The following is a 25216-nucleotide window of genomic DNA, read 5'->3' as shown; positions in this document are numbered from 1 at the left end:
GCGAATTAACTGAATTGGTCATTATTACCGTAGAGGTTCGATTAAGTGACCCCTCGAATGGGTGCCAGTTGAAACACCAAAAATATTTAACAAGCGCTCCCCCCCCCTCTACGACAAGAAAGGGGGCTTATTGAAAAACAAAAGGATGATACGGATTTTACTTATCCCTTCTTACTTCATGAGGAAGATCGAACACTCACTGGCTTATCTATGTGTTCGTGGTATTTGGGAAGGCTATGAAGGAAGTGAGGACTTTATTAGATAACTAATTGAAGAACCTCTACGGGAACCCTTTATTTTTCGGAAAAAGGTATGCTTCATTCCAGAAAGCCCCAAAAAAATTGTTAAGCGCCCAGCCTTGGACCCGAGATATTACATAAGCGCCCGGGCGCTTAATCCTACGGTATGCATTTAGAGAACCGAATTATGTAGGAATCAAGTCTCCAACTTTTTCTACATGAAGGACACGAAGTAAACATGCGCAATGCGAAAAACAAATGGAGAAGGATATCAAAACTTTGCAGAAACTATCAACTATTTCTCCCAGTTTTAAAGCTGAACGGTTTCTTGTTTCTTTTCAATTTAGAGGTACACTTACAATTGTATTGTCTCAAATTCACTTGTTTTTATGTGAATGTGTTATTCTGTGTTTATGTGCGGAATAACCAGGGCTAAAGTCAGATAAGGCTTAGAGTTTTCTGATCACAGGTGTCTGTCTGTTTGAATTACTTTGAGCTCTTGTTTAACCAAGTGGATGAATTGTTGTTGTAAACATATAATTTCTGCTAGCTGAATAGCCAGGGCTGATGTGAAATAAAGTTTAAAGTTTCATGATCACAGATGTGTCGTCTGCTTGAGTAACTTTGAGCTCCTGTTTAACCAAGTGCATGAAATTTAAATTCAAGTGTCAAACATTTTATTCTTTATAACTACTGTTGCATATAATTTCTGCACAATCGTTATTGTTGTAACCCAAATACAATGTGCCATAGTCAGATCTGTGGAGGATAGGCCAAATATAACAATGTTGAGACCATTATTTTAATCAGTCGTGTGCTAGAGCTACATTGGTGTTCAAGATGATTGGTGTAAAAGTAATAATATATTTGCTTCTCTTATTCATGCCACAGGTAAAAAAATTTAACTACTGTTCTGTCTTCATGGTCCTTTCTTTTTTGTTTGCGTAGTTGTTGCGAATCATAAGAATGTTTTAAAATAATCTTTAAAATAATTTAAAAGGTAAAGTCCAAAAGTATGCATTACGTCGTAAAAATAATTGTAAAGAAATTCTAGGGAAGGTAGAGTAGTTTCATTCGATATCTTCATCACTTTAGACGAAGAAACTTTTGCAATATTTTGCGACAAAAACTTTTGCGAATTGTAATTTTAAAACTCGCGTAAATTAAAGATCAATTTATTTTTAAGTAGCATTCTTTCGGAAATGGCAACAATTGTTGTTATTTTTTTTTATTTTCTCTTATTATTAATAATCAAAAGTCTGCTTCCATTACTGTTATAAAAAATCAGGATATCCAAAATATGTTTTAGCACCAAAGAAGAATGAAAACACCAAATGTTATTGTAGTTGATGATTGAAGAAGAAATAAGTCACTAACTTAAAGATTTTATCGTTTTTTGATTTTTTTTGTGTTGAAGAAAAAGAATATCCATGACTTCTCGTGAAAATTTTTTTTTGCTGATATATAATTTCCAAAGGCATAGACTTTCGCGAAAATGACCACGCGGAAATTTCTACCTGCAAAGGTTTTCGCCTTAAACTATGCAAGATAATGCCTTGTGCAATAAATTGTGCAACGATTTCACTTGTAAAAGCCTTTGTTTAAGTAATTCATAACAGATGACAGTAAAAAAAATAGCAATAACAACGAGACATCAAATTTTTCCTTCAGGGAAGATTACTTATAAGTTTGAAGTTATATAAGTTAAAAACGAGTGGAAATACTGCTACCATCTCCTACATAGTGCACCACTTGGAGCTAAGAATTTTGATGTATAGTGGGGGCGAGGTGCGGAAATCCTATATACTCTCCACCGTACTTCCTTTTCATGTTATATTTATACTATTTATATGAGGAAGCGGGCTAACGATTACCTTCAGCTGATGACTGATATTTACTGCCTTTCTAGTTTCATGGCTTTTTTATGGCCTAGTTGTTTCTTGAAAAAAGAGGAATAACTTTTCAACATCTGTTTAAAACAAGAATCTACAAATACAATTTGTTTGTTTCCTTTACAAAATAGATGTAAAACCTAAAGAAAAAGACATACAGAACAATACTATATTTTATTAAAATCTGTAAAAAGTGTCGTTACCTGCACTGGGATCTCGTTTAAAATATAAAATAAAAATTGAGCAACAAAACCAAACTTCTATTCCTGAAACTTGATCAACTGCAACTACTTTTTGATTTCATTCCAAAAGTCATTTTAAAGTTTTTAGCAGAAAACACTAGAAAACTTAATTAAAAATATAACTGACAAAAAACTAATAAACTCGGTAAATACAATTAAACTACATGACCCCTCATGAACAAGATACTATTAATAAATGACAACAATGAAGTTAATACCTCTGCTAGTTATTTAAACACGTTAAAGAATACACTTAAATTTTTTAAAGTTTATTGTGTTTCTTATCATAAAACGATCTTTGTTTTAATAAAAAGGCTGCACATAAACGTTTTAAACAAAAAACCCGTAAAAAAATCCACTTAAAAACAGTTTAAAATCTATTATATGCTTCTTATTACAGAATGTTGCCAATTTCAAGAAACGAACAATTAATTAAACTACTGGACCCTAATAGGCAAAAATTATAATAACAACGCTAATTGCCCGTGACTTTACCTGGACAATAATTTACGACAAAGTACCCGTCACAGTAAATTTATATTAAAATACAATAAAATTCTCAGCAAATAAAATCACTTTTTTATCACATGATTTGTTCTAGCCAATTAAAAATGTAAACAAAACTTTTATAAAATACAGAACATTCTTATGGAGGATGTTTTATAGAAGCTTTTATAAATTGTAAAAAAACAAAATTGACCCCGTCAGTCAGAGACAGATGAACGGTCAGACACAGTTTTTGTATTATTATAAGAGACTAGTTATTCAAACCCATGGAAGTATGCACGTATGCATGAAAGTATAAAAAAAGTCTTTTAAGGTTTATTGTGCTTATTAAAAAAAGGTTGTTGCTAAATTCTTAAATAAAACGCAAATAAAGCGTGATCGACTTTGCCGGTCACAGACGGACAGACACAGTTTTCGTATTAATATAAGAGATAACCAGCACCAATGCCAGGCTTAGATGTGTTCCTTTGTAGCACAATGAAGAAATAAATTAGGAGAACTAGATGAATTTAAAGCAAAGTTCACCAAGGAGTTCATTTTTATTCCGAGACGAAGGAAGGCTAAATCAAACACACATTCCTGCGGATTGTGTGAATAATTGATCACAGACATCTGGCAAATATGTTTTTCAGTTTTCTTTTTTAAACACGATCTGCAAAGTATAATAATGTTTTTAATTCTCCTGTGAAAGTTAAATTTATACACTGAGCTATATGAAATCGGCAACTTTTGTATTTAGCTTTTATGTACGGAAGTTATGTTTAACAAACGATCCGGGATAAAGGATCAGGCATTGAACAGTATTATCCATAGCGCAAGGAAATTACTTCCTAAAATGTCCGCTTTCAAAACTCAAATTGGTGCGGAAGGGTTTGGCAATAAATCATACGATGTAAAATTTCATCCACTATTCACCCAACCGGATGAAGATTTTTTCTCGAAACCGGAAAACCACCAGAGGCCACTGGCTATGATGTATTATGGACGGGCGCTGTCAGCAGGGTTGGACAACATCATGGATTGGGCTTTCGAAGAAGTACGTATGCACCATACAAGCAGTTTGCTAAAAACTAGTTTCCACATAATGGAGAGTATTGCCAATTTTTTGGAAACATATGCTGAGGCGGTCATTAAATACTTCAAGCCAAAGTCACCTCCGAATTCTGAAGTACCAGCAGTACAAGCCTTTAGACATCCCTTAATGATGGCAGAGAAGTTGGAATTTTTTGATATTGTGAAGATAAAGGGGTTGAAAAAACGTGTTTGCCAAAAGTCACCGCCAAGTCTTTGTGAACAAAACGTTATGGGCTTTGTAATCGTCAGAGATTTTGCGAAATTACTTCAAGCTGTAATTAGGTACGCTAAGGAGATAAAAATAAGAGAATAAAAATGACGTGAAGAACAGCAAGACTGTAAAATGTCCTAAGCATTACTCAACTTGCAACGAACATGAAACAAAACTTTGAAAACGTAGAAAGGGTTTTCAAAATTTGTAAATTTTACAACGCTTATTTTTTTTTAATATTTGTCGCTCTTATTGTACTATTAATGTGTTTTCCTAGTCCTCATAAGACGCAAGTTAGCCAATTAAAAAAACATGTACCAAGTGCATGAAATAAATTCAAGTGTCAAACATTTTATTCTTTATAACTACTGTTGCATATAATTTCTGCACAATCGTTATTGTTGTAACCCAAATACAATACGCAATAGTCAGATCTATGGAGGATAGACCAAGCACAACAATGTTGAGACCATTATTTTAATCAGTCGATGATATGTTTGCTTCTCTTATTTATGCCACAGGTAAGAACATTTGACTACGGATCCGTCTATATCCTTTTTCCCCTTTTCCTTGTGTATTGAGAATCATAAAAGTCTGTAGAAACAATCTTTATAACGATTTGTTATACAAAACCATTTACTTTATTTAAAAGAAAAATCTGTAACGATTTGACTTGTAAAAGAATAATTAATCACAGACATATGGCAATAACAACTCAAAACAAGGAAGTCAAGTTTATGCTCGAAGTAGAGAACATAGAGAAGTTTTGATGGTGTTAAAGGGACTATAAAACGGGGCTTTTAAGAGCTCTCATTCATTGTATTATTTTAATAAAGCGTTTGTTTTTGGGAAAAAATAAAGGAAATTCAGCTGTGTTCTATTTGTATACCATTGCCACCAGTTTACAGGCATTTAATTTTGCGAATTAACTGAATTGGTCATTATTACCGTAGAGGTTCTATTAAGTGCCCCCTCGAATAGGTGCCACTTGAAACACCAAAATATTTAATAAGCACGACAAGGAAGGGCGCTTATTGAAAAACAAAAGAATGATACGGATTTTAGGGTTACTTATCCCTTCTTACTTCATGAGGAAGATCAAGCACTCACTGGCTTATCTATGTGTTCCTGATATTTGGGAAGGTTATGAAGGTGGTGAGGACTTTATTAGATAACTAATTGAAGAACCTCTACGGGAACCCTTTATTTTTCGGAAAAAAGTATGCTTCATTCCAGAAAGCCCAAAAACAATTGTTAAGGGCCCAGCCTTGGACCCGAGATATTACATAAGCGCCCGGGCGCCTAATCCTACAGTATGCATTTAGAGAACCGAATTATGCAGGAATCAAGTCTCCAACTTTTTCTACGTGAAGGACACGAAGTAAACATGCGCAATGCGAAAAAACGAATGGAGCAGGATATCGAAACTTTGCAGAAACTATCAACTATTTCTCCCAGTTTTAAAGCCGAACGGCTTCTTGTTTCTTCTCAATTTAGAGATACATTTACAATTGTGTTGTTTTAAAACTCACTCATTTTTATGTAAATGTGTTATTCTGTGTTTATGTGCTGAATAATTTTTATGCTGAATAACCAGAGGTAAAGGAAGTCAGATAAAGCTTAGAGTTTTCAGATCACAGATGTCTGTCTGTTTGAATTACTTTGAGCTCTTGTTTAACCAAGTGGATGAATTGTTGTTGTAAACATATAATTTCTGATAGCTGAATAACCAGGGCTGATGTGAAATAAAGTTTACAGTTTCATGATCACAGATGTGTCGTCTGCTTGAGTAACTTTGAGCTCCTGTTTAACCAAGTGCATGAAATAAATTCAAGTGTCAAACATTTTATTCTTTACAACTACTGTTGCATATAATTTCTGCACAATCGTTATTGTTGTAACCCAAATACAATGTGCAATAGTCAGATCTGTGGAGGATAGGGCAAATATAACAATGTTGAGACCATTATTTTAATCAGTCGTGTGCTAGAGCTACATTGGTGTTCAATATGATTGGTGTAAAAGTAATAATACATTTGCTTCTCAGGTAAAAAAAATTTAACTACTGTTCTGTCTTCATCGTCCTTTCCGTTTTCTTAGCGTAGCTATTGCGAATCATAAGAAGTGTTCTAAAATAATTTTTAAAATGATTTTTTGTAAAGCCCAAAAGTATGCATTACGTCGTAAAAATAATTGTAAAGAAATTCTAGGGAAGGTAGAGTAGTTTCATTCGATATCTTTATCACTTTAGACGAAGAAACTTTTGCAATATTTTGCGACAAAAACTTTTGCGAATTGTAATTTTAAAACTCGCGTAAATTAAAGATCAATTTATTTTTTAAGTGGCATTCTTTCGGAAATGGCAACAATTGTTGTTATTTTTTTTTTATTTTCTCTTATTATTAGTAATCAAAAGTTTGCTTCCACTACTGTTGTAAGAAATCAGGATATCCAAAAAATGTTTGTAGCACCAAAGAAGAATGAAAACACCAAATGTTATTGTAGTTGATGATTGAAGCAGAAATAAGTCACTAACTTAAAGATTTTATCGTTGTTTGATTTTTTTTGTGTTAAAGAAAAAGAATATCCATGACTTCGCGTGAAAAATAGCAATAACAACAAGACATCAAATTTTTCCTGGAGATGATTACTTATAAGTTTGAAGTAACTTGGAAACTAATGGAAATAACTGAACTCATTTCCTACATAGTTCACCACTTGGAGCTAAGATGTGATTAATCTTCTCAAGTTAGGTATACTTACCCTTAAACATTTAAACCTAAATATCTCTTGAATCGTTCGTCAGAAGGACATGATCCTATACAAGTTCCGCAGTTAATTAATTACGACAAGTTTGAATTTTTTTTCTGTGTGTATTGACTTGCCTCTGCTGACGTCATCAAAATTCGAAAACCATTATGCATACTTGTTTATTTATCATCGTTTGAATTAAAGGAATTTTCTCTCCAATCGTCGAATTTGTTCATGTTTATTGAGACAGTATGATAAAACGACGGATGCAGTAAGTGATAAGTGGAATTATCATCAATCTATATCCATTTTCAGACGATACATAAACATCGAAATTAATTTTCCTTAGCATTAAATTGTTGGATCTTATGTAGTGATAACTTAAAGCAATATATCGCCTTTTAGGACATTCAATTTTCTGGAAGTTCCAAAATTATATGTTATAAAACAATTCGCAATGTCGAAAGGCGATAAGGTCAGTTTGATGCTCGAAGTAGGCAACATGACGTGTATATAAGTATTGATGCTATTAATGTGTTTCTTTATTCGCAGAAAACCCTAAATACATACACCTCGCTGAATGTAATCTTTAACTTTTTCTTGTTTCAGTTTTCAAGTACTGAGGTTATATTAAACAAGCGATCCTTGACTAAGACAAACACAGAATCATTGGAAGCTCTCATCAGGGACACAAGTTACCTGTTTGCTATTGTGTCCAAAGGATAAATCTGCCGAGGAAAGGTTTGGCAAGAAATCATACGATGTCATATTTTCTCCAGAAGCCACCAAACCGAATGAAGAATTTTTCTCAAAACCTGGAAACAATAAGAAGCCGCTGGCTGTTGCTTATTATACTGCGACAGCGTCGTCACTGTAGAATGCCATCGGAGATTTACGTATCCAAGAAGGAAATATAAACCCGCACAGCAGTCTGCTAGGAAGGATTAAGCACCTAAACCGAAAATTAATAGATCTTTTCACAACGTTTGCAAGTGTCACTGCCGCTTTCTCAATTCCGCCACCTAAACAACCATTGATTAGTGCCTATTCACCGCGTAAAATGAAAAAACAGAAGTCGGCATTTTTTAAATTTGTGAAGAAGATTGGGTTGGAAAAAATTATTTGCGAAAAGCCACCGCTAAATCAATGTGAACATGACGTGGTGAGTTTTGTAATCATCAGAGATTTGGGAATATACTTACAAAGAGTACTCCAGTACGCTCGTGATTTGCTTAAGAAAGTAAAAACGACATAAAGAACCGCAAGTCCGAAGCGATGCAAAATTTTTACTTTGACACTAAAATTAATATTGTGTATTATGAAAAAATTAACATGTACTCAATATAAAGTTATATTTTAGAGAGGTAAAAATAATTTTTGACTAACTAACGTCTTAATAATTTTGTAAACGCATAACACCCTGATGCGAGTCCAAACTGTCAGGAATTGTCCATTCAAAATTCAAGAATTTTTGATGCTCTTATGCTGGAAATATGTTGATTTTGAGATCAAGGGTACCGAAATGATCATTATTTTTGGGGGAAGCTGTGTAAAATATTTACGCTTGAAAATACCGTACATCCAGAAAAATAACGAGGCAAAAATTAACGATTACGAAATTCACACTAAGAAAATTAACGCGAAATTTACAGTATTTTCACTCCTGTAGAAAAAAAAAATAATAAATGAACAATGACCCTTAGAGGGGCTAAGACACGGCTGTTGGTTTTCGACTTTCGTGACTTACACGAAAGTCGAACTAATAGCGGTGGAGAGGTTTATGATCACTGAGAACAAAAACAACAACTTAAATCGTCTTAAATATCGTATTTAACTTAAAGGGAAACAAAACACAAAAACAATTCTTTAATTTATTGTTACAAGCTCTCATAAGAAAACGAATTCAAGTAGTATTACTGTTTCATATGATTTCAAGATGACATAAACACTAAATTTATTGCCTCGAAATATGGCTAGAAATCCCGACCCCTAATTGTGTAAAAACGACTAGGACGAACGCGGTTTGTGACGTTGCAAAGTGCAGAAAAGTGCAATTTTATGCGGCTGGTTTACGAATTTTTTTATTTGATAATTTTCATAAATTATACCTTATATACTAGTTATTCAATTTTACAACCTCGTTCCCAAGGCATTTAACGACTCAGGGGCCACAAGACCCTGGGGACGAGGTCGTCAATTTTATTTTGTGCTTAGTATGCCATATTGTTCAGCTTTCACAGTTGTACAAGTCGCTCCCTCGTGGGACCAAGAGCTTAGTTTTAATGAGACAACGTACAGTTGTAAGAGATCAGAAGAAAAGGGACCTTACCAAAAGATTCTGTGTTTTACATCTGCTAGGGTGACACCTTACTGACCATTGTTTCCAGAGGAATATGATAGTAATACACAGTTTATTTTGACTTCTTTAATGCAAAAAATAAAGTTTTCTTCGTCGTTGCATATATTCACAGGTAATCAAATCAAATCCATTCCATTATTTAATTTATGTTCGATTTTATTTTATGTTTTTTACTCATTTCATTTCTAAATTTCTAAATTTTTTCATTTTTATCTCTTCGGCTGTTATGATCATTCTCTTTAAAAACTCACATAGTTTTTGTATTTCACAACAGGAAATGTAATTCTTGACAGAGGGCAAACACTGATATACTATTTTGCTAGAGTGAGCTACTGTGTAAACCGATGTTTTCAACATCTCAGACATTAAACAAAAGCAAAACACGTTTTAATACTGGTTTGTATAGGAACACAGATTTGAAATCCAGTTTCGATGTTACACTTCTTCTCTAACCCCTGAATTGTCTCTTATTTAATATGTAAATTCTTAATGTGAGGTCCATCGAAGGATAGAATAAAAAAATGTATGAGCTTCTGTTCCCCTTCATCCATATGTTTTCATATTTTGTAAACATTTTGCGAATATAACCTTGTTATCAACAGGGATGTGACAATGCATCAGTAATGTTTTAAAACGCTCAAGCTTTCTTGACGAATTAGAAAGATTTATTTTTACATTTCGCTTCATTGATGCGTTCATATATTTACGTTCGAAAATTCTGTTGATATCGCGACAGCAGTGAGGAAAACTCTGACAAATATTTGCGATCGCTTGACGAACAACTCGAATCGTGATTATTTTGATTTGTGTTTATAAAATCTAAGCTAAAACGAATCGTATTGAGTAGTTTTTTTTACGAAACTCGCTTGATGTCTTCTCTTGATTTGTACTTTCGCTGCGGCTTGCCGAGTATATCTCTGATAAGTTGTTACGTTAACTCAAGTTATCCTACAATTATATGATATTTTAATGTGAAAATTCACGCATTCCAAAATCACATTAAAAGAGTTATCCTACAATATTAACTGTATTAATGTGACTTTGGAATGCCATACGGGTGGATGAAAAACACACTTGTTCTATATCATTTCTTTTCAATTTAGAGGTACATTTATAATGGTGTTGTCTCAAAACTCACTTGTTTTCATGCGAATGTGTTATTTACTTTTTGTATGTGCGGAACAAGATTAATGCTGAATAACCAGAGCTTATGTGAGATTAAAGTTTAGAGTTTCCTGGTAACAGGTGTTCGTATGTTTGAATTAATTTGAGCTCGTGTTTAACCAAGTGCATGAAATGTAAATTCAAGAGTGAAACAATATATTCTTTGTAACTAGTGTTCCATATCATTTCCGCTATCTTAATGCTTAATAACCGGAACTGATGTGAGATATCGTTTGCAGTTTCCTGGTAACAGGTGTTCGTATGCTTGAATTACTTGGAGATCTTGTCAAATGAACGAATAGCAAATTCAAGTGTCAAACATTTTATTCTTTATAACTAGTGTTCCATATAACTTCAGCTCAATCGTTATTGTTACAAGAAATGCGCAATAGTCGACCTGTAGAGGATAGGCCACATATAACAATGTTGAAATCATTATTTTGATCAGTCGTATGATAAAGCTACAATGGTGTGCAAGATGATTGGAGTAAAATTGATGATATGTTTGCTTCTCTTATTTATGACACAGGTAAGAAGATTTGGCTACGTGTTGCGAATGATAGAAAATTTTGTAGAAACAATTTTTATAGCGATTTCTTATACAAAACCATTTATTTTATTTAAAAGAAAAATGTTCAACAATTTGACTTGTAAAAGTCAAATCGTTGACAATAACATTAATCGAACACATAAATCTGGCAATAACAACTTATCAAAACAAGGAAGTCAAGTTTATGCCCGAAGTGGGTAACATGACTTGTAGGGAAGTTTTGATGTTGTTGAAGGGGCTATAAAATGGTTTCAAAAGGATCTCCGTCAAGCATGTGCCCTCCATCCTCGCACATCCTAAATAACTTTGTGCAATAAAAAGAACAGTCCAAGTGACAAAGTACAAACAATTATAACCTGCTATAATATTGACAACCTGTTACTAACTAATTCTTTTTTATAAGTTGACACATTTTTAAAAGCAAAACGTATACCAAAATGAAGTTGGCAGATTCTCGGCAGTCCATGCACTCGAATCCGGGCCAGAGCCAACATGGGACACTGAAAGGAACTCTGGTGCAGTTCCGCTACATATTCCAACAATGTGGAGCGATAATGAGTGCATATATGTATACAGGATGCCCGAATGAAGTTGCCGGATTCTCGCAAATCCCCCTTGCCTTAGCAGCCCAGAGACTCGAACCCGGGATTGTAACATTTTATATATATTTTCAGTGTTTTTTCTAAACAACGGTATGCAAAGTATAATAATGTTTTTATTTCTCCTATGAAAGTTAAATGTATACACTGAGCTATATAAAATCTCCAACTTTTGTTTTTAGCTGTTATGTACGGAAGCTATATTTAACAAGCGATCCCAGGTAAAGGAAAACGCATTGAGCGTTATCATCAAGAACTCAAATGATTTGCATGATCTTGTGTCCGCTTGCCAGGATCAATTTGCTAAGGAAAGGTTTGGCAAAAAATCATACGATGTCATATTTTCTCCACAAACCATCAGGCCAAATGAAGATTTTTTCTCAAAACCTGAAAACAATAAGAAGCCACTGGCTCTGGTTTATTATTTCGTTGCGCTGCGGTCACTAATAAATGCCATCAAAGATTTACGTACCCAAGAGGAAAATATAAACCCGAAAAGCAGTGTGCTGAGAAGGATTGCGCACATAGGCCGAAAATTAATGAATTTTTCCGACACGTTTTCAAGAGCGATTATTAATTTCTTTCCGCCGAAGTCACTTCTGAAATATCAAAAAACAATGAGACCTTCCTATACGAAACAAAAAATGACTAAAGAAAAGGCTGAATTTTTTAATTTTGTGAAGGAGTATGGGATGGAGAAAAGTGTTTGCGAAAAGTCACCGCCAAATCAATGTGAACACAACGTGGTTGGCTTTGTAATCATCCGAGATTTGGGAATATATTTTCAAAAATTGAGAGGGTACGCTCTTGATTTGGAAGTGAAATAATAAGAACGACGTGAAGAACAGCAAGGCTGCAAAATGTCCTGAGCTTTCGTTATTCCAACATGTGAAAAACTCGAGTTAGTAGCTGAAGGTGGAAATTGCGATGGAGACGAAACAAAATATCGAAAACGTAGAAAGTTACTTCTAGAATTATAAAATGTACGACGCTTTTTTTTATTTAATATTTGCTGCTCTTATTGAACGATTAATGAGTTTTTCATCGTCCTCATGAGACGCGTGTTTATCGCTTTCTTACCATTAACGGCTTCTCAAGATTCGCGATTTTGTAATCTTATCCTTTTTAAGGAAACTAAACACATCGAATTGGATGTGTAAGAATTGTAATTGAGATGCTATTGTCATAAAACGACGATACCTCAAGAAAATAAAGTTATCTGAGAATTCTTTTTTAATTTTTGATAAAGTTTTTGCAAATTGTCATCATTTTTGATCTCAAAAAAAGCTTGCATTTCATTCGTGAAATCGCAAACATTAATTCTGGTTCGTTTGTATTGCACACTATTTTTCGTAAGTTTGTTTTATCCAAATGCGTACGCGCTATTAAAAAACTTCTGACTGGTAGCCTTGTGGTGGAGCGTTCGCCTCCAGTGCGGGAGGTCTTGGAAACCAACCCCGGCCGAGTCATGCCAGAGACTATAAAAGTGTGAATCTATCCTTTCTGCTTAGCGTTCAGCATGAGAATAGGATTGATATCTTAGGCTGTTGTCTAGTTGAGCGATTGCTGTGCTTGCACCACTTTCGTAGCTCAAATTGGAGCTTTAAATTCACTAGGACCCCATTCGCAGGACCCTCGTTGATAACAGTACCATAATAGGAACTGAAGAGGTTATCCTGGGTAAACAATTTTAATATAATTCTGAGCTTTTCCCGTTATAAATGCAGCGAAAAGAAAACAAACTCTGTCACAATTCGCCAAAATTTGATTTTAAAGGGGCTACGAAAAGGCTGTTTGTTTTCTATTTTAGTGACTTACACGAAAGTCGAGCTTATTGCGGTGGAAAGGTTTATGATCACTGGAGGACAAAAACAACAACTTAAATCATCTTAAATATCATTTCCAAATATTAAATATCGATAATTTATTCGATATAAGTACTTACCTTGCTTTCAACTCAAACTTTCTAATAAAATAAACTTTAAACCTTTTTTAACTAGCTAGCTAGCTACATCTTTCGAAATATTGCAAGTTTATTGCACATAAAACTAGTCGAAGCAACAAAAATGGCTTTAAAATTTTTTTAGAGGTATTAATTATCTTTTTAAAGCTAGTAACAGCATTTTTTAACAAATACACCTCCTCGTGTTGTCTCTGTTCCCTCGTCCACACAATTTTTTCTCAGTTACTGATATTTAATATATTTTGCAGACCACAGCTTATTTTACTGATAAAAAGAAAAATTGAATTAATTAATTATTCATAAACAGTCGTCTAGACGTCTTTCTATGTGGTTCTAAAGTGTGTATAATTTTTTGGACCAGCTTATTGAATCGTTTCGTAGCTCCTTTAAACTGTCATATAGATAGAATGTAAGACGTAACGCATATTTCCCCAAGTTTTTATTTCATGATTCAACTAGATACATTATATATTTACAACACAAAGGTCTCAACACAACCTTAACAGTCAGTGGTAGATTTATAACAAATGACCACAGCGTAGCGTAAGGCGTAACCGAAAGGTGTCTTTTTCGGAATGCCAACTGTTCCATATTGTGGACAATAGCTTGCAGCAAATAGAGCTTAAGCGAAGAAGAATACAGCTGCTAGCCTAAGAGAGGCTTTCGGAATAGAATACTTTAAGCCAGTATGAGCCAAAGAAAAAAGAAAAAAGCGATCCAAATAAACGCCCTTGATAGGAATTGTTCTTCTTGTGCTTGCTGGGATCCAACAGGAGCTAAAGAAAACATTGAGCGGCAATTAGAAGAAATAAAAACAAACGCTATTTTGTGTTTCGGAATGAAACAAAGAAATTGTCGCGTTTGAAGCTAGCTACAGGCGGCATCACCAAAGTTTACAATCGAAATACCTAACAACAATGAATATTACAGAATGTCTCTGTTTGAAACATTGACATTTAGACATCAAGAAAATTATGCACGAAAATATACCTTGGTTGTTGTTGTTTGTATTGCCGAATGCCTGAAAAAAAATAACCACAAAATGTCAACGCATTTTAAGAATTTGACGATAACTTCAGAGGAATACCAAACAACCAATTGGTACACTCAAAGTGAAGCGCGAAAACATATTTGCGGAATTTAATCCTTTCTATTCTGCTGCTATTGGAAAATATTCAGGGAAAACATAATGATGACCTCCCAATTTTAAAGACGCGTGTTTTTTAAAAAGGAACCGGGTAGTTAAGGACCAACGTTTTTACAAGCAGCTGAGTTTCTAGGAGTTGATTACACAAGTACCCGAGTTCCTAAGGGCGCAACCTATAATTTGGATCTTTAGGCTTGACCATCACAACCTTTTAGTCTTGTAAACTCCAAACTTGTGAAGAAACATAATTCATTTAATATTAAACAGAAAAAAAATAAACAAACAAACAAACAAAACAAAATTAAAACTTACAGCTGATAAAAATGTGAAAGGGAACGCTCCAATACCGAATGAAAACTGAATACCATTCTGTGCACCAGGTGCACCAAAACCACCACCCATACCACCAAATGAAAAATTACTGAAAGGCTGTAAAAAAACAAAACAAAAAAAACTTGTGTTAAAACTGTTCCTCTCTTTTTAAAGCTTTGCGGATTTTTATTACTGCTACAGCAACGTTGCCGATGTCATAGTAGACCTCAACCACTGACGATAAAAAAGGAAGGACAAACATGTGAAATCGAAAGGGAAATAAATAAAATAGTCTTATTCAAGTAAAAACACAACAACAACGTTGTAAAACTGCTTTATTGGCAAATCCTAAAACATCAAAAACCAAAAAGGTAATGAATAACAGCTTACAACACCAGAAAACCCACAAAATTGTCTAATATTTCATCGCCAGATCAAATGATGATCCTTTGCCCTGCATTTTACTACACTCCCCATATTTCTTAATCTTACTGTGTCCTTTGATTATAAATTAAAAACTTACATTGAAATTGGTTTCTGGTTCATGTCTTTGCGCTTGTGGTCGAGGAGGAAGTTTTTCTCTAAGCATTGTAGAAACAGACTAAGTAAACAAAAACTATTTAATGTGCATGCTGATATCCACTCTGCGTGTAATTTTCAGCTGGAGGTGCAAACTTTTTGTGCACTTTTTTTAAAGGGAGTTTGAGGTTTTACATCTTTGTAGAAAATTGTAATCTCAAAAATGAGGAGATGTGGATTTTATTTTATAGCTATAAAATAGCTATAAACTTTAAGGAAAGTCACAAATGATACAAGGGATTTTCTTGTAAAAAAATTTGTATCATTCCCATGTTTTATCACATTATTATCCTTTTCATATTTATTCAAAATATAAAAAGACGTTCAAATTATTCCACCAACCATGTTTTAAATTCACACATGATAGTGTTTTTAGAGGAGAACTTTTTTTAAACGAATATATAATTTTTTTAGTAGCGAAAATTTGTTATGTGGTTAGTCCATCGGTATGCACAATTTCGTTTAAATTTTTTTATTACTGTTTCTTCTTTTCTTAATGATGTAATGCAAAAACTCCGTAACAAATCCTTACATAATGTCAGTTTTGGTCACAGAGAAGAAGTTAACATGTAATTCTGAGAAGTTATAGACAAATTCATAATTATTTTGCTGCTCTGTTTCAAAATATTTCTTTTTAGACATTCGTAATTTAACCTAACATACTACGAAAGCTTGATTTTGCTGTAGCATAAAACATTTTGTGTTTTAATTGGTTTTCACACAGAAATAAAACCCATTCAGTGGTGGAGAGAAAAATAAATATTTTAACAGGCCAGCTTAAAATGAGTTAAAGTTGTGCAGCATTCTTTGTGCAAATTTTAATCACCTATATTCACTAAATTCAGGAAGCAAACTTTAAAAGTACTATACCTTGGATCTGTTTGATTGTGGTTATCTCTTCCATATATTGGAATAACTTTATCTTTACTTATACCTGCTTTACAGACGGGACACATTGGTCTTGTTGGTCGAGTTTCAAGCCACTTGAAAAAAATATATAAGAAAAATAAACAGTTTGGAAATTGAAGTTATGTCCATATGAATAATGCACCTTATTTATCCCCTGTATATGCAAACAAGAATTGGAAAAAAAGGATTCAGGCCAAAACAATTGTTAAGAGTACCTTTCCTTTCCATCTTTGAAAATAAAGTTTTAACACGCATCTTATGTAAAATACCATTAATAGAAAAAATTAACTAATAATATGGCATTGATTTTTTATGCATTAAGATGGAGCTGAAATAGTTTAGCTCCATCTTAATTTCAGTATAAAATTGAAGTAAAAGTTAAAAATTGATAACGTGGATTAAAAGCGTATAATAAAAAAGAATGATAGGAAAATAAATGTCAACAGAACAGCAAAACTGTTGTTTTTATAATCTGCTTTAAAATCAGTGTCAAGTTTGAAATCACCTTTATTATGTTAGGCAAAACAGTTGCCAATATTCTCTTTAGGCAACAGAGTTTTTTATTTACTGGGACGAAATACCAATGTGCCTTTTCATGATTGAACAGATTTTCCTTTTGTGGACTAAACCCAAAGCAAAGTTGTAACTCCGGAGTTTCTTCAGTTCCTCCTCTTTCATTTTTATCTTCTTATTTTTCTGTTCTTCTTTTTTTTTTGAAAACGTTTGTTTTTGTCATGTTAAGCCTTCCCATATTAATTAAATATTTTTTAACTTCCCATATTTATTAAGTAACTTCGCAGTATGAAAAATGAAACTTATAACTTGATTGCGAATGGTTAATTATATTTTTAGTATTTAAAAAGTCTTTCTTTGTATTTTGTCTTTTGTTTAAGCTGAAAATATATTTCATTTTGTTTCATTTCAGTAAAATTTATATTCCTAACATTTGATATAAGATCAATGATAATGTTACGAAAATTACATTTTTCTTCCTTTATCACATCAATATATTGCTTTAATTATATTTTTTTCTTGCAACTTGCAGGAAACTTAAACTTATATTTCTATGCTAAAGGCGAAAGTTCACTTTAATTTTTAGCTCGTCGGTTCAAGGCGCACACATCAAAGTGCTCAATATTGCACAGTATTCAAGAGGGCTTTTACGCTCGCTTATCGTTTTGAAAGTCAAAATCATTTTGACTCTTTCAAGAGCCCTGTAAGTGCTACAGTGTATAATGGGATAATTTCATGATTTTGACCAATGAATTTGCTTGAATTCTTAGATAAATTTCAAGGACATACTTTTAACATTTCAGCACTGATTTATTAAACTATTTAAAATACATATTTTAACATTATGCAACAGTTGTACTTGCTGAATTGCTGTCCAAAGTGATTGCAAGGTGAATTATTAGAGGCGTAACATAAACCGAACATACATTAATGTTTATAACTGTGGACGAAAAATTCTAAAATGAAACTTACCCGATGTAAGCATGGCCAGCTAAAAAAAAAAATATAAACCATTTAGTTATATCTATATCAGATTCAGCAATTTTACGAAGAAAAACAATATCAAGCTTCCTACCAAAAAAGATGCCCACAAAGACTTATGACAGCATCCCTTGCTATATCCAAGCATATGTTACACTCATAATTGGAGTTCTCGTTTTCTTCTTCAGTATTTTTATTAGACGTAGTTTCACTTTTTGTCTGCATCATTTAAGTCACACTACACAGCGACAGCGATAAGTTTATTTATGTTTATATATTTTCTAGTTTTTTTACTTCTTCTTGTTGTAGGTGCAACAGCCAGTTCTATTTGTGTTGTGTTATCTCTTGAAAAAAAAAACTGTCGTAAATTGCCGTTTCAGGAAAACGTACATTTTGCTGACTCGTTTAAAAACGTAAAGAAACGTGTCTGCCTTTGCGTAGCACGGGGTCAAAAAAGAATTGTGTTTTTTGTTGTTTTTTTGTTTTAAGAATGATCGATGATTGGTAATATGTTGTTATTATTACAAAAAATAAATCATATTACAAAATAAATTTTAAGACCAAAAATATTCTTGCGAATAAATCCTGAGGCTCTCTGTTGTCGCACGAAAAAAAAGAGTAAAACAGATTAAAACTATTGACGTCTTGGATTGTGTGTTAAGCTAAATTCACACTGAAATGCAGTTCCTTGCGACGCGCCACGTCGCCGCATGACTTTTGCATTTTTATGGTTACTTCAGTTTTTCATCTTGTGCGCGTTGTGCGTAAACCTGAATATTCTTGCTTAAAGCGCGCCTCATCTTCTGTTGTTTTTAATTCGTGCAATATTACTTGCAGTCACATAGACAAATCGACCTAAAATGGTGGGTATTTTGGTATTTTTAGCTACTTTTTTATTTTATTTTCTGAATGACTGAGGTTCAATGTTCGGTCATGCATAATAAACCTAAATCTTACATACTTTTTTACTACGGCAGTAAAATTGTTTCACTGCAGTTGAAATTCACACAGTCAAACTCAAATTTAAAAACTTTAAATTCAATAAATTCTGTTCATTAATCACTATTAGCTAGCTACATGGTAAACTTCATATCTTATATAATTTTTGCTGAGAAGTCCAAATATGCCACTCATTCCCCCCCCCAAAGTGTTTGTTTTCTCTATCTTAAAGTTTGATGTTGGTAACCCAGATTGAAGAACTGTCCTTTACTCGAACACTACTCACACAGCTGTTTCGGAGCGGACAAAAATGCTACGAAAAAATAATTCGATTTACCCTCTCAGTTAAAATAGGATATCTCAAGAACAAAATAAGATTTTTATATTCTGTAAAAAGAATAATAATCTTAGATAAATTGTCCATATTATTAAAATAAATTTTTTTTTGGACACCTGTCCGAAATTGGTAAATTTAGGCCAAAATGTCTAAAAATGACTTAAAAATTATCATTTAGATAAATGTCTTCCACAAAATTTCTGGAATAAAGTTAAAAAAACATGTTTTTTATGGTCCACAGGTTAGGTTAAATATCTGGAATGAAAATTACTTAATTTTATTACTGTCCGAAATTGTCCAAAGGGTTATATTTGGGCCAAATGTGAGAACTATGTGAAAAACGGCCTTAAGAGCCTTAATATATGCTTAAAGTTTATTTATTAACTGAATAAAAAACATTGCTTTGGATTCTAAGACCATTAAGGATGATGTAGATGAAATATTAGTCTGTCCGAAATTGTCCAAAGGGTTATTTTTGGGCCAAATGTGTGAAATATGTGAAAAACAGCCTATGGAGCCTTAATGTATGCTTAAAGTTTGTTTATTAACTAAATAAAACACATTACTTTGGATTCTGAGGCCATTAAAGATGATGTAGATGAAATATTAAACTGTCCGAAATTGTCCAAAGGGTCACTTTTGGTCCTAAGGTTTTTCGGGCCAAATATGTGACATCTATATATTAAATAAAACATCATTCAGAGTCGACGGTTTCAACATTTTAGTTTATCATGCTAGAAGAAAATACCTCAAGTTGTGCATAAATATTTTATTTATTATATATATACAAAGCAATCATTTTGTGTTTCTTTATAAACTGTATAAAATAGCACACAATCTTGTGTTAAAGCCAAGATTAGCTAGCTAGGTAGCTAAAAACATCTTTGATTTTAACAATTTCATCTTGAGAAAGCCCACCAAAGTCTTAACTAAATAAAAAAAAAGAAGTATTAAGTTACTTAGCTACAAAATGCAAAACTGTAGGACCAAAAAATAGCTACTCTTTACAGAAAAATATAAAACATGAGAAGCAAGATTAAAAAAGATAACAATTATCCACGCTTAAAGTTTTACAAGCTGTAAAACAATTTCTTAAACTTAAGGGTGCTCTAATAGCACAAAAATAATAATAAAATCCCTGCAAAATAAAGTAGTTTCCTGTTTTGTCTCTTACCTCGTGCTCTGCCAAACTTTAGCTAGCTAAAAAATTGCAAAGACACCGTTGTCTCGCTTATTCCAACATTTTCGAAAAATTCCGGTTTCGAACCAGGATTCCCGGGTCGAGCAATCAAGTCCAAGGTAAATTTTTTTGAGAAAAACCATACCTAACAAAACATTAAATGGCATCGCTATGACTCTCTTAGAAGTTTAGATAATTATTTAATTAGACAGAAAAGGGATCACACTACATCAAATCGCCGTGCACCACTTTGGCAACTTTTTCTCCTCTTTTTTAGCGCCTAAAGAAGACTTTAACTTAAAATTTAAGTAGTTTATAGTTTGCGAGACGAACGGTGCACGGTACTGGCCAATAGAACCATGTTTCCAGGCCCCCCATACCAATTTTCAAGTCCGTAGCTAGTAGCGCGGCGTTGCCACGAGGTTGGAAAGATGGTATACTTTCGCCAAAAATAATGTTTTTTTTTAATTTTGTGTGTTTTATTCAACGAAATAACTCGAAATCCATAACACACATGTATAACATATTTATATATTAAAAAAGAAGAAAAGTAGGTCGTTTTAATACTTTTTATTTCAGTAAAATTAAAGCAATACAAAAAAAGTTTCAAAAACTTAAAAAATGATAAAAATACAAAATTTCAAAAAAAATTGTGGAAGCCATTTTAATTTTGTCCGCGGTTTGACCGTAGCGAAACAGCCGTGTACTTGATGGCACAGTAAAACAATACTATTTAAGTCTCATAAATTTCTTCTCTATTAGTTGCATAATTCTAACACCTCATTAATTCAAACAATTATTTTTGTCCTTTAATCCTGCAACTTTAAATGCTTTGAAAGAAGCAATTACAAAAATTGACGCCATTCGAATGGTAAATAAATGAATTGGATGTCAATCAAAGAAATTTGTAAACACAATGTTCACTAACCAACAACAATGTACAAAACACTGTAAAGAAAATAAATCATACAAAATTAAATATAATACACTCAAGGGGTTAGAGAAAGAAACTTTTCATTTAGATGTTGCTTCTCTTTTCGGAGTGCAAAAAAAACCTTTTCCATATGGAAATAAAACAAAGAAAATATGATCTGTAATGCACAACAGTGGTCAAATTTAGATTAGAGTGAAACATAAAAAGTATGAGAAACTTAACAAAGCTGTGCATAAATGGTTCCTTGTTATGTGAAGTTAGAATTTACCAATCAGTGGACCAATGTTAAAAAAAACAAATATTGAATTGGTCAAGTTGCCAAAAGAAATGTAATTTGACATTTCTTTCTTAAACCTATAACCCATTCCAAAAACGTCAATGCATTGTAACTAGCACAATATAAATAGTTTTAATGTTCTGGAAGTACAAGATACAAAATCATTTGGGATATTGTTATCTTTACCTCGTCACTGGTCCCCTTGTATTTTTGCCTGTCAGCAAGTCTAGCTTCCTAAAATTTACAAAACCAGAGTGCAATAGTAAAAATAATGGATTACTGTAATATAAAGCAGTATATACATTGCCCAGAAATTTTGCAAAAGTTTTTGGGGAAACTTTTGGGAAAAGTTTTTTACTAGCCTAAATGTTGCGCGGTAAAATAAATTATAAAGAAAGTAACAAATAAGTTTAACTGGTCTCCAATTAGTTTTTCTCTCTTCACATATATGATAATACTCTATGTCTGTCTGTTGGTCAATTTATAAACCAGGGGTTTTGTAACAGGAAATGCCATTATAGTCACCCAATCTAGTATGTTCTGTCTATTCAAATTTTATTACTTTGTGCAAAGAAACGATGGATCCTGCATTGCTACTTTGTGCAATGATGCAAAAAGTAGCAATGTAGGAAATGTGGGATTTTCCACAATTGTAATATATGTATATATTGTTTTATAAAAAAGATATGGCATTAAAGGACAAGCTCATAGGAACGTCTTTATGGTAAATTTTCATTTTTTCTCGATGGGTATACATTTGTACCTCCTTCCCCCTTAATACCAGCATTTTAAATTCCGAAAACCTAAAAATAATAGGATTGATGACAACCCGTTGAAGATATCTCTGTCTGCTAAAACAAAAAAAAAACACTTCTGGAGTGTTTTGGGGAGTCCATGGTGTTTATATTTTTTACCTTAAGGTGACAGTAACCCTTTTTTAGCTGTTCAAATAGCTGAATTATTAACTGTGTTTTATTTATACCATTTTTTTACTATTTCCTAAAAATAGAGGCCTTAATACATAATAAAATGATTTTAACTTAACACTAAAATTGCTGAGTCAGCAGAAATTTATATTTAAAAATGTATCACCACCAAGCATGTCTGAAAATTTTAAAGTGATGGGAAAATGCTATCGAAAGTTAAAGCTTTTGCAGAACTAATTAATTATCCATGAATTTTATTTTAAAGAGGAATTGGTGAGGCTGAATATTTTTGGTGAAAGCTAATAGTATTTTGGCCATGAAATTGTCAAAAGTGTGTTATAACAGAAAAAATATGAATTTATAGTCTGAAAATAAACTTTTGTAAATTATTATGTAAAAAATAATTTCCGATTTTTTAAAGAATTACTGCCTTAATTTGGAATCCTAACCATTACCAAATTTGTAACTAAATGTTAACATCAGGTTTCTTTTGAACATAATCAAGACTTCTTTTTTTAATATGTTACATTACAGGGTAATGCAAGTAAATAATGTAGTTATGTAGTTTTTTATCACCCTATCTAAATATCATTGACACTTTATTCTCTATTGTAGGAGGTCTTTTTAATGATAAAACGTCAAAAAACAACAATATGTCTTGATGTTAAAGAAACAACACCCGTAATAGAAGTTAAGAAAATGCTGGAGGGGATCGTAAAGAAAAGTCCTGAAGATTTACGTCTCATTTACAAAGATAGCAGTCTAGAAGACAACAAAACTATGGCTGACTGTGGTTTAACCATGCAATCAACAAAAGCACAAACGCCAGCACTTTTAGGAATGACATTTAAAAATGAAGGTATATACGAAACTTTTATAAAAATTAAAAAATCTATTAAAGGAAGTATCCAGTAAAATACCACTGAAATTAATTCACTATAAAAAAATTAAGAAGAACCAATTGGTTTAAATTATAATTCCCCACAAACAGGTGGGGAATTACAATATCAAATGTTATTAAGGTTTTTCAGAATTTTTAGTTATAATTAAATAAGGTTTCAATTTCTTTAACAGAAGGGTTCAGTCAACAACATCTTTCTTTGAGAAAATTGTTTTCCCATCAGCGGATAAATCAAATGACAACAACAACAAAAGTATAAGAACAACATTTCCAGAAAGTTGAGAAAATTTTAGCAGCATTTGGATTAGATGCTAAGATTGCAAAATTTGTTCTTTTTAGATGGTGATTTTGAAGAACTAGAGATAACACCTGTATCCAGTCCTCCTGAACTACCCGCTCAGATGAAACAGCAAGAATCTCCTGTCGCAGGATCTTAAGTCTACAACCCGATGCTTGACAATCAACTTTTGTATTTATTCTTTTATGGGATTGTTTTAAGAGCATGATAAGTTCCTCTCTTCTTTTCCACGTGATTGGATAGCGGTCAATACTCTACAGTGTTTGTAACAAGTATTTTTTGTGACTCTGTACAAATTAATATTCAGAGAAAAACATATAATCAAAAATAAGCTTATTACTATTATAACGATTAGTTCTATAAAACATAAACCCAAAGACTGGGAACTCCCTAAAAATTAAGTATAAATGGGACTTATTTCTTTATGAACTTTTTAGCCTAAGCATTTTACCTGGAAGTGAAAAAACACCTCAATACACGGCTGATATTGGTTAGCGCAAATCTGAGAAAATGTCTTAGGGAACTAATTTTCGCGGGGATTTATTTTCCCAAGTAAACTAAATTTGTATGTCGCGGTAATTAATTACATAAATTTTTGCGGTTTTTTAATTGCTAAAAACAGTCATCCCTAATAAAAAAAATGATTTTCAAAGGACCACACGTCTTTTTTTATATTCTTTTTTGGTTCAGCCTGGATGCTTACCCTAAAATGTATGGAGTCAGAATCCTGTTTTATACCCTTCGAATTCTACTTAACAAGATTTCTGTCAATATATCAACTTTTTTCTTTAGTTAGATATTTAAAAACATTGTTTCTTACAAAAAATAGGTGTATATGAGTGTTTAGAATCCATCCAAATTTCGCGAATTGTGACGGTCAAATACATTTTACAAAACTTGGAATATTTCACAAAGATGAAAATAATTGAAATGCAAAACGACCTGCTTACAGAAACAATACCACTTCGTAAATTGCATAAAAACTTTTCTGTTAAATGTATTAAGGTCCCCGCTATTTGAAGGCTAACACTTTCCTGTTTTAACTCGACTAAAAACGAAGTTTTTATTCCACAAACAAGCAACCTTGTTCCCAGGGCTCTTTTTTCACTTTTTTAGCCATAAAAAAGTGAAAAAGAGCCCTGGGAACAAGGTTGACAAACTAGGTTACCCATGGTCCTATCAGCTTAGTAGTTTAATGTGGAAAAAAATGCTTAAATCAATATATAATTTATTACTGAAAAAAATCTTGTTCTCGAAGCTAAGATTTTTGAACTTTCACAAAACAAAAAAGTTGAAATTACCAGATGACAACACAATTTGAAAAACCTTCGCTGTTAAGAGGGAATTTTATATAGGCACAACCTCGTCCCCAGGGCTCATCTATGTCTATGACATTCTGAAAGCCGTCCGGTTTAAAAATGCCCCCAGGGAC

The 25216-nt window shown here is 32.7% G+C and overlaps 2 protein-coding genes across 3 annotated transcripts; one reads left to right on the top strand and one right to left on the bottom strand.

The window, feature by feature from the left end:
• Positions 1 to 13975: 13975 nt before the first annotated feature.
• On the bottom strand, positions 13976 to 18367 carry LOC130623568 (E3 ubiquitin-protein ligase RNF185-like). Of its 2 annotated transcripts, none has more exons than XM_057439063.1 (7): positions 18087 to 18367; positions 17984 to 18002; positions 16460 to 16572; positions 15534 to 15611; positions 15011 to 15127; positions 14542 to 14572; positions 13976 to 14327 (listed from the first exon to the last, which is right to left on the bottom strand). In XM_057439063.1, exons 1-7 carry the CDS (start codon positions 18218 to 18220, stop codon positions 14202 to 14204), a joined length of 618 nt encoding a protein of 205 aa, XP_057295046.1. In that variant the 5' UTR covers positions 18221 to 18367; the 3' UTR covers positions 13976 to 14201. The 2 variants fall into 2 exon arrangements, with proteins under 2 accessions (XP_057295046.1, XP_057295047.1); XM_057439064.1 differs by having other exon boundaries at positions 15534 to 15591; positions 18087 to 18364.
• Positions 18368 to 18699: 332 nt separating this feature from the next.
• On the top strand, positions 18700 to 23995 carry LOC130623569 (elongin-B-like). Its single transcript, XM_057439065.1, has 3 exons — positions 18700 to 18855; positions 23201 to 23444; positions 23826 to 23995. Exons 1-3 carry the CDS (start codon positions 18853 to 18855, stop codon positions 23921 to 23923), a joined length of 345 nt encoding a protein of 114 aa, XP_057295048.1. The 5' UTR covers positions 18700 to 18852; the 3' UTR covers positions 23924 to 23995.
• The last annotated feature ends 1221 nt before the right edge of the window (positions 23996 to 25216 follow it).

Source organism: Hydractinia symbiolongicarpus, chromosome 13 (assembly GCF_029227915.1).
Source record: "Hydractinia symbiolongicarpus strain clone_291-10 chromosome 13, HSymV2.1, whole genome shotgun sequence".
Lineage (NCBI taxonomy): Eukaryota > Metazoa > Cnidaria > Hydrozoa > Anthoathecata > Hydractiniidae > Hydractinia > Hydractinia symbiolongicarpus.
The sequence above is the reverse complement of the archived record's forward strand: the minus strand, read 5'-3'. Positions and strand labels throughout refer to the sequence as shown.